Raw genomic sequence first — 10000 nt, forward strand, 5'->3', positions numbered from 1 at the left:
GAGAGAGAGACAGAGAGAGAGAGAAAGGGACAGAGAGAGAGAGAAAGGGACAGAGAGAGAGAGAAAGGGACAGAGAGAGAGAGAAAGGGACAGAGAGAGAGAGAAAGGGACAGAGAGAGAGAGACAGAGAGACAGAGAGAGAGAGAGAGACAGAGAGATAGCAGTTAGTTAATAGTATCTCAACTTGCAAATTCATCTTCTGCACATCTATCACTCCAGTGTTTAATTGCTAAATTGTAATTATTTCGCCACCACGGCCTATTTATTAACTTACCTCCTTTATCTTACCTCATTTACACAACTGTATATAGACTTTTCTATTGTGTTATTGACTGTACGTTTGTTTATTCCATGTGTAACTCTGTGTTGTTGTTTGTGTCACACTGCTTTGCTTTATCTTGGCCAGGTCGCAGTTGTAAATGAGAACTTGTTCTCAACTGTCCCACCTGGTTAAATAAAGGACTTGTTCTCAACTGGCCCACCTGGTTAAATAAAGGACTTGTTCTCAACTGGCCCACCTGGTTAAATAAAGGACTTGTTCTCAACTGGCCCACCTGGTTAAATAAAGGACTTGTTCTCAACTGGCCCACCTGGTTAAATAAAGGACTTGTTCTCAACTGGCCCACCTGGTTAAATAAAGGACTTGTTCTCAACTGGCCTACCTGGTTAAATAAAGGACTTGTTCTCAACTAGCCCACCTGGTTAAATAAAGGACTTGTTCTCAACTGGCCCACCTGGTTAAATAAAGGACTTGTTCTCAACTGGCCTACCTGGTTAAATAAAGGACTTGTTCTCAACTGGCCCACCTGGTTAAATAAAGGTTTCATTAAAAAGTCTGGCAATAACTTAACTTTTCATTATTTAGACAGACTCCTCTAAATAATAAATATAATAAAATAACAAAAAAACAGTTAAATGCTAAGTACTATACATAGGTTTTATTTAAAAAATAACAATAGAACCTATTTAGTACTATAATGGTATTTACTAACATAATATTATTACTATAATAGTTTCTAAAGGGGTTCTAGGCTACCCTACCCTAGAATTAGGGTTCAGGATAAAACAGGTTATACGTAGGGTTAGAGTTTCTGTACAGCACTTTGTGACATCTGCTGATGTAAAAAGGATTTTATAAATACATTAGATTGATTGTTAGGTTCAGGGTATTTAAAGAGATAAACTGTATGGGTTTATATCTCTCTTGCTCCTCCCTGTGGTCTTCTGTGGGAACTACATACCTCATTCACCACACTTGATAGGCTCATAATCTGAGGTAGCAACTGAGTCAGAGCTACAAATCAATGATCTCCACCTATCCATTAGGTTTACAACTCAGTGAACCTGCGCAGCATTCTCTCTATTTGATGTCTACGAACCAACAGATTTCAACACATATCAAATTACCAGTTACCATTATTAGTAGCTGTAACCTAGTTAATAATAAGTTACCTGAGGTAAACCTACAAGGATAGTTAATAATAAGTTACCTGAGGTAAACCTACAAGGTTAACGCGGGCTGGAAGAGAATTACTTCAAAACCACAGCAAACAGCTGGGACATATAGTAATATTATATATATAATATTATATCACTGGGCTCCTCTGTGCTAACAAACCCTGTGTACCACCCCTCCCTTGTTTAACCTTGAATTTCGTTCAGAAAAACACTTCCACATTTAGCAAAACGAACCAACTCTTTACGGATCTGTTCGGTAGTAATAAACGGAGGCAGATTAGACACCACTACTCTTGTCGAAATCAGCACCAACACAACCCCTCACATAAATCATACTGGTAACTAGCCGGGTAACAAGACTCACCTTTTACATTACCACAACCACCGCCTTGTTCATTCTGGATACAGAGTGTATATGTTCCTCTCCCACCTGTTCACCGACCAGGATCAATAATTCCTCCACACCATTCTCCACAACGCACCTGAAGAGACAGCGTTTCTTCTCCACTCGGTTGAGGACATCAAACTACCCTACTCCCTCCTCAACTCTAACCGATAAACAGCGGAAACCAATAAACAAACCCTCCCACCATGACAAAATACATTTGGAAAATAGGCAAAAGAATAGCTGCACTCTTTACGAACGACAAAACCTCACGTTACCAACTTCTTCTTCTTCTATGGTATAATGGCGGTCCTCAAACCAACGTTAAAGGAGCGTGGCGCCTCCTACTGTGCTGGAGTGTGTTCAATCACGGTTTACACCATTTCTAAATCCTCCTACCTAACTCAGTACTTCTGAGAAAATAAAAAAGATCCCTACTAACTTCTAATAGACCCTCCCCCATCCCCCAAATCCCTTCCAAACCCCCATCCAACCCCGTCCAACCTCAATGACCCTATACTTCAATCTTTCCCTCTCTTCAACATCCTTACAACAATATAACAACACATGCTCCACCGTTTCATTGACAATACCCTCCAGACACAAACCATTCACATGCTGCCAACCAGATTGAAGGACCAGTTCAATGTACAAGGTCCTAAACACAATCGAGGAAACACCACCTCTTCCTTCCTAATCTGACCTTTGAACCTTGGTCCACCAACCTTTCTTTGGAGGGCATATAAATGCCGTCCCTTGTGCTCAGAGTCCCATCTCTTCTGCCACACATCTATCAAAATGTCTCTGATCTCACATTTGTCCTCACCTCTACCCAGTGGAACATTAATATATATTATATCTTGTTTTAAAGTTATTTTAGCTAACTAGTCAACAATTTCATTCCATTCCACACCTGAATGTGCTGGGACCCAGCATAATCTCACTACTAGACCCATTCTCTCAATTCTCCATAATAACATTAATACCTCCAATAGTAGGTCACTCCTAATAGATTTACCAGATGATAAACTATTCAATACAGACAGAGAATCTGAGGATACTATAACTCTAACAGGTTGTACGTCCTCCACCCACTGGAGGACAACTATTATCACCAACAGTTCAACTGAGTACACTGACAGTTCATCTGTTAGTCTTCTACATATCTGCACATCACATTCAGGAAGGTAAACACCTGCTCCTGTGGGCCCACTATCTGGGCCCTTGGATCCATCTGTGAAAAGAGGTAAAAAAGCATAACAACTTCTACCTTTGTAATTGTCAACCAGTTTCCCTTTATCACTGACTTCTGACCCAATCTTTTCCTTTTGTCTCCCAAGGTTAGATCAACAACAGGATCTGGGAGTAACCATGGAGGAACATCCCCTATCACCACAGAAAGGGCCAACCTCCAACTCCCTGAAACTACTCTCATCAGCAAGCTTTCCAACTGTCCAACCAAAACCACTGCCTTGTCTACTAGTATATTCCCAACAGTCATCTAGAACAGTAGCAGTGGGATGCTCAACCTCACAGCCTTTCAACCCAATAAGCTAATGACAATTTATTACGTTGTATATCCAAAGGCATCTCACCTGCCTCACCTGGACTATAATATAAATCCATGATATTATGGGATACAGAATGGGAAAAGGGGAAATTATGATAATACTAAAAAACACCCTTCTAACTAACCCTACACTCATTAAAAACCCACTACCCCCATTCCACTACTTTGACCCTATCTGCTCCTGCACCAGGCCAACTAACCCTACACTCATTAAAACCCACTACCCCCATTCCACTACTTTGACCCTATCTGCTCCTGCACCAGGCCAACTAACCCTACACTCATTACAACCCACTACCCCATTCCACTACTTTGACCCTATCTGCTCCTGCACCAGGCCAACTAACCCTACACTCATTAAAACCCACTACCCCATTCCACTACTTTGACCCTATCTGCTCCTGCACCAGGCCAACGGCCTGGGAGGACGGGACACCACCACTCAACACACCCTGGAACTCTTCTGAAGTCAAATCTAGTATGACCAAATACTTCTCTGCAGCTGCCACCAAAACAACATATTTTTGTTCTGTGATTTACATTCCATTTCTGCGGTACAGTTGATAACCATTTGCTATGAACACTAAGAAGCCAACCTTACTGAAGCATATATCACTGGTTGGCCCATCCCTCTGTGCTGTCACAGATCTACTACTCACAGGGATCCTCTCAGGACCCCTCAGCCTTGACCCATCCTCCTCTACTTTCTTCACTGCCTCAGCAGTGACAACCTGTTCCCAACAGTGGGGTCAGTGGGATTGGATAGGGGCCCCTCTACCTCTCTCTCTCTCTCTCTGACTGGAGGAGACAGGTGAAATGGTGTGTCTCCTCTGGTCAACAATACTCACCTTGAGAGACTCCACAGCCTGTTGGAGCTCCTTCAGCTCCTTCTCTCTCTCCTGGAATCTCTGCTGGACCTTCTGCTGACTCATCCCCAGCTGCCTCTGTGGAGAATCACTCTTCAATGAGCTATCAAGCTTTATTAGTCCAGTAGATCAATAGTATAGTAATGTGACATAGGGCCCATAGAGAGGAAGGTCTAAAAAATGGATGGTCCATTTACTAAATGATATTTATTTGTTGCTATGTGAATGATTATAGTTTTTATGGTAGGACTACATGTATCAACGGGTTGAGACTGAACTTTGGACTCATAAAAGGGTATTCAGAATGATAATAGTGTTTGACATTATAAAATGGTGATACATCTGGAGAATCTGGGTTGACATATCTATATACTCAAGGTTTGTGTTCATATTTGTTCTGCTGAGGATCCATTTCATTTCAATGATCTCATATTCAAACAGCCTTAGTTCCTACTGTATCTTTAATTCTTTGTTTATCAGACAGTCACCAACAAGTTGTTCTGGTTTTACCTGTTTCTCAGTCCTCTCTGCTGCAGCTGACACTGTATCATGGCCTTTATGTTCGTCCATCACACACAGCAGACAGATACACTGCTGATCGGTACGACAGTAAACCTCCAGCAGTTTGTCATGATGAGAGCAGATCTTCTCCTGTAGTTGTGCGGTGGCTTTGACCAGCTTGTGCTTCTTCAAAGCAGGAGATTCGTAGTGAGATTGGAGGTGAGTCTCACAGTAAGAGGCCAGACACACCAGACAGGACATGAGGGCTTTCTGCTTTCTGGTCCCAGTGCAGAAATCACACGCCACATCTCTAGGTCCAGCATAGCACAGAGCAGGAGGGGGAGCAGCCTGGAGTCCTGTCTTCTTCAGTTTCTCCACCAGCTCAGCCAACATGTTATTTTTACTCAGCGTAGGCCTCGGACTGAAGGTCTGTCTGCACTGAGGACAGCTATAGACCCCTTTCAGAACATCCTGATCCCAGCAGCCCTCAATACAGCTCCTACAGTAACTGTGTCCACAGGGGATGGTGACTGGTTCCTTCAGTAGATCCAGACAGACAGAACAACAGAACTGGTCCTGGTCCAGCAGAACTCCCTGTTGAGCCATTTGGACGGTTGTTCACTCTCACACAGACAGACGACACAGAGACTCAGATCAGTTTCGTTTCCTCAGAAGAGAGTTTGTGGGAGGGGGAGGGATTTCCTGGTTCTGCCAGAGGGGTGGGGTTAGAGGGAGGGTGGGGTTAGAGGGAGGGTGGGGTTAGAGGGAGGGAGGGGTTAGAGGGAGGGAGGAAGAGAGAGAGGAACTGCATGCAACAGCAAGAGGGAGACAAATAGTTTTGTTCCAATGTTAGAGCCCTTAACATGGAACAAATGACATAATGAATCTTAAAATGTGAGTTGTTAGAATATATGAAGGGTAACAGTTTTCTATGAAGTACGTATGTATCATTATTTTAATTTTAAGCATCACATCACAGTACACAGTGTATATATATATATATATCATTGCTTGTCCTAATATTTTCATTGACTTTTTAGATTTGCCCTCTGTGAGCTGGGAACACAAGCATTGTTAGATATTACTGCACTGTTGGAGCTGGGAACACAAGCATTGTTAGATATTACTGCACTGTTGGAGCCAGGAACACAAGCATTGTTAGATATTACTGCACTGTTGGAACCAGGAACACAAGCATTGTTAGATATTACTGCACTGTTGGAGCTGGGAACACAAGCATTGTTAGATATTACTGCACTGTTGGAGCTGGGAACACAAGCATTTCACTTCACCCACAATAACATCTGATAAATATGTGTATGAAACCAATAAAATAAAATGTGATTGTATTGTTGAAAGTGTTAGATAATTCTCAATCCGTGTTGTGTCTTGTCTAAGAACAGCCCTTAGCCGCGGTACTGTATAATAACCATATATCACACCTCCTCAGGACTTATTGATTTATAAGGCATTATAAAGGTGATTAAAATAATGATACATACGTACTTCATAGAAAACTGTTACCCTTCATATATTCTAACAACTCACATTTTAAGATTCATTATGTCATTTGTTCCATGTTAAGGGCTCTAACATTGGAACAAAACTATTTGTCTCCCTCTTGATGTTGCATGCAGTTCCTCTCTCTCTTCCTGCATTCCTCTAACCCCTCCCTCCCTCCCTCTAACCCCACCCCTCTGGCAGAACCAGGAAATCCCTCCCCCTCCCACAAACTCTCTTCTGAGGAAACGAAACTGATCTGAGTCTCTGTGTCGTCTGTCTATGTGAGAGTGAACAACCGTCCAAATGGCTCAACAGGGAGTTCTGCTGGACCAGGACCAGTTCTGTTGTTCTGTCTGTCTGGATCTACTGAAGGAACCAGTCACCATCCCCTGTGGACACAGTTACTGTAGGAGCTGTATTGACGGCTGCTGGGATCAGGATGTTCTGAAAGGGGTCTATAGCTGTCCTCAGTGCAGACAGACCTTCAGTCCGAGGCCGACGCTGAGTAAAAATAACATGTTGGCTGAGGTGGTGGAGAAACTGAAGAAGACAGGACTCCAGGCTGCTCCCCCTCCTGCTCTGTGCTATGCTGGACCTAGAGATGTGGCGTGTGATGTCTGCACTGGGACCAGAAAGCAGAAAGCCCTCATGTCCTGTCTGGCGTGTCTGGCCTCTTACTGTGAGACTCACCTCCAATCTCACTACGAATCTCCTGCTTTGAAGAAGCACAAGATGGTCAAAGCCACCGCACAACTACAGGAGAAGATCTGCTCTCATCATGACAAACTGCTGGAGGTTTACTGTCGTACCGATCAGCAGGGTATCTGTTATCAGTGTACAATGGATGAACATAAAGGCCATGATACAGTGTCAGCTGCAGCAGAGAGGACTGAGAAACAGGTAAGACCAGAACAACTTATTGGTGACTGTCTGATAAACAAAGAATTCAAGATACAGTAGGAACTAAGGCTGTTTGAATATGAGATCATTGAAATGAAATGGATCCTCAGCAGAACAAATATGAACACAAACCTTGAGTATATTGATATGTTAACTCAGATTCTCCAGATGTATCACCATTTTATAATGTCAAACACTATTATCATTCTGAATGGGCTTTTATGAGTCCAAAGTTCAGTCTCAACCTGTTGATACATGTAGTCCTACCATAAAAACTATAATCATTCACATAGCAACAAATAAATATCATTTAGTAAATGGACCATCCATTTTTTAGACCTTCCTCTCTATGGGCCCTATGTCACATTACTATACTATTGATCTACTGGACTAATAAAGCTTGATAGCTCATTGAAGAGTGATTCTCCACAGAGGCAGCTGGGGATGAGTCAGCAGAAGGTCCAGCAGAGATTCCAGGAGAGAGAGAAGGAGCTGAAGGAGCTCCAACAGGCTGTGGAGTCTCTCAAGGTGAGTATTGTTGACCAGAGGAGACACACCATTTCACCTGTCTCCTCCAGTCAGAGAGAGAGAGAGAGAGAGAGGTAGAGGGGCCCCTATCCAATCCCACTGACCCCACTGTTGGGAACAGGTTGTCACTGCTGAGGCAGTGAAGAAAGTAGAGGAGGATGGGTCAATGCTGAGGGATCCTGAGAGGATCCCTGTGAGTAGTAGATCTGTGACAGCACAGAGGGATGGGCCAACCAGTGATATATGCTTCAGTAAGGTTGGCTTCTTAGTGTTCATAGCAAATGGTTATCAACTGTACCGCAGAAATGGAATGTAAATCACAGAAAAAAAATGTGTTGTTTTGGTGGCAGCTGCAGAGAAGTATTTGGTCATACTAGATTTGACTTCAGAAGAGTTCCAGGGTGTGTTGAGTGGTGGTGTCCCGTCCTCCCAGGTCGTTGGCCTGGTGCAGGAGCAGATAGGGTCAAAGTAGTGGAATGGGGTAGTGGGTTTTAATGAGTGTAGGGTTAGTTGGCCTGGTGCAGGAGCAGATAGGGTCAAAGTAGTGGAATGGGGTAGTGGGTTTTAATGAGTGTAGGGTTAGTTGGCCTGGTGCAGGAGCAGATAGGGTCAAAGTAGTGGAATGGGGTAGTGGGTTTTAATGAGTGTAGGGTTAGTTGGCCTGGTGCAGGAGCAGATAGGGTCAAAGTAGTGGAATGGGGGTAGTGGGTTTTAATGAGTGTAGGGTTAGTTGGCCTGGTGCAGGAGCAGATAGGGTCAAAGTAGTGGAATGGGGGTAGTGGGTTTTAATGAGTGTAGGGTTAGTTGGCCTGGTGCAGGAGCAGAGGGTTTGTTAGCACAGAGTAGCCCAGTGATATAATATTATATATATGTAACTCAGGTAACTTATTATTAACTATCCTTGTAGGTTTACCTCAGGTAACTTATTATTAACTATCCTTGTAGTTTTATCTCAGATAACTTATTATTAACTATCCTTGTAGGTTTACCTCAGGTAACTTATTATTAACCATCCTTGTAAGTTTACCTCAAGTAACTTATTATTAACTAACCTTGTAGGTTTACCTCAGGTAACTTATTATTAACTAGGTTACAGCTACTTGGTGAGGAAGCTCACTGTTCACCTGGTTATAGATTGTAGTGACCTACAGGGATGGTTGGCGCAAAGCCTTCAAACGTTAAACATGTTCTGGTCATGGTTAACCGTATATATATATTTTTTTATATATAAAAAGGTGTAAATTCTCAACAAATCGCATGTCCCTGTTCTCTTTTTCAAGATGTGACCGATTTAAACAGTCAGAAGAAAGAGAAAAAAAAGAAATAACCTTTTTTTATTTGTTTCTAAATGGCTGCTGGGTAATATGATAATCGTTGAAATCTGTTGGTTCGTAGACATCAAATAGAGAGAATGCTGCGCAGGTTCACTGAGTTGTAAACCTAATGGATAGGTGGAGATCATTGATTTGTAGCTCTGACTCAGTTGCTACCTCAGATTATGAGCCTATCAAGTGTGGTGAATGAGGTATGTAGTTCCCACAGAAGACCACAGGGAGGAGCAAGAGAGATATAAACCCATACAGTTTATCTCTTTAAATACCCTGAACCTAACAATCAATCTAATGTATTTATAAAGACCTTTTTACATCAGCAGATGTCACAAAGTGCTGTACAGAAACTCTAACCCTACGTATAACCTGTTTTATCCTGAACCCTAATTCTAGGGTAGGGTAGCCTAGAACCCCTTTAGAAACTATTATAGTAATAATATTATGTTAGTAAATACCATTATAGTACTAAATAGGTTCTATTGTTATTTTTTAAATAAAACCTATGTATAGTACTTACCATTTAACTGTTGTTTTGTTATTTTATTATATTTATTATTTAGAGGAGTCTGTCTAATTAATGAAAAGTTAAGTTATTGCCAGACTTTTTAATGAAACCTTTATTTAACTAGGCAGGTCAGTTAAGAACAAATTCTATTTACAATGACGTCCTCCTGGGGACCAGTGGGTTAACTGCCATGTTCAGCGGCAGAACAACAGAGTTTTACCTTGTCAACTCTGAGGTCGTCCCATTGTTTCCGAAAGGGGAAAGTTTTTACCAATTGTTGGTAGTTAAAACGTAAACCAGTTATTATTATAATACAGTTTTTATGGCTTGGTCCTAAGAACAGGTTTTAGTGGTAAATTAAAAGGTAGTTTTTTTTGGGTGCCATTTATGGAAAACTGAATTGGGTTTGTGGCTGGATCAGCAGCTCTTCATCATGCGGCCGGAGAGACTCAA

The 10000-nt window shown here is 42.1% G+C and overlaps 1 protein-coding gene and 1 pseudogene across 2 annotated transcripts in view; one reads left to right on the forward strand and one right to left on the reverse strand.

The window, feature by feature from the left end:
• The window catches only part of LOC145876109 (tripartite motif-containing protein 16-like), an 11392-nt pseudogene extending 5962 nt beyond the window's left edge, over nt 1–5430 (reverse strand). Inside the window, exons 1-2 of the transcript XR_014391417.1 lie at nt 4790–5430; nt 4262–4357 (exon numbers count right to left, since the gene is read on the reverse strand). The product of XR_014391417.1 is annotated as a tripartite motif-containing protein 16-like (transcript). The remainder of the gene's footprint in view (nt 1–4261; nt 4358–4789) is intronic.
• Nucleotides 5431–6534: 1104 nt separating this feature from the next.
• LOC145876110 (tripartite motif-containing protein 16-like) overlaps nt 6535–10000 on the forward strand; it is a 10887-nt gene continuing 7421 nt past the window's right edge. The window contains exons 1-2 of the mRNA XM_082971892.1: nt 6535–7183; nt 7616–7711. Of these exons, the coding sequence (XP_082828018.1) occupies nt 6587–7183; nt 7616–7711 (693 nt within the window). The 5' untranslated portion in view covers nt 6535–6586. The remainder of the gene's footprint in view (nt 7184–7615; nt 7712–10000) is intronic.

This window comes from Salmo salar, unplaced genomic scaffold, assembly GCF_965601325.2.
Source record: "Salmo salar unplaced genomic scaffold, fSalSal1 ptg000432l, whole genome shotgun sequence".
Taxonomy (NCBI): domain Eukaryota; kingdom Metazoa; phylum Chordata; class Actinopteri; order Salmoniformes; family Salmonidae; genus Salmo; species Salmo salar.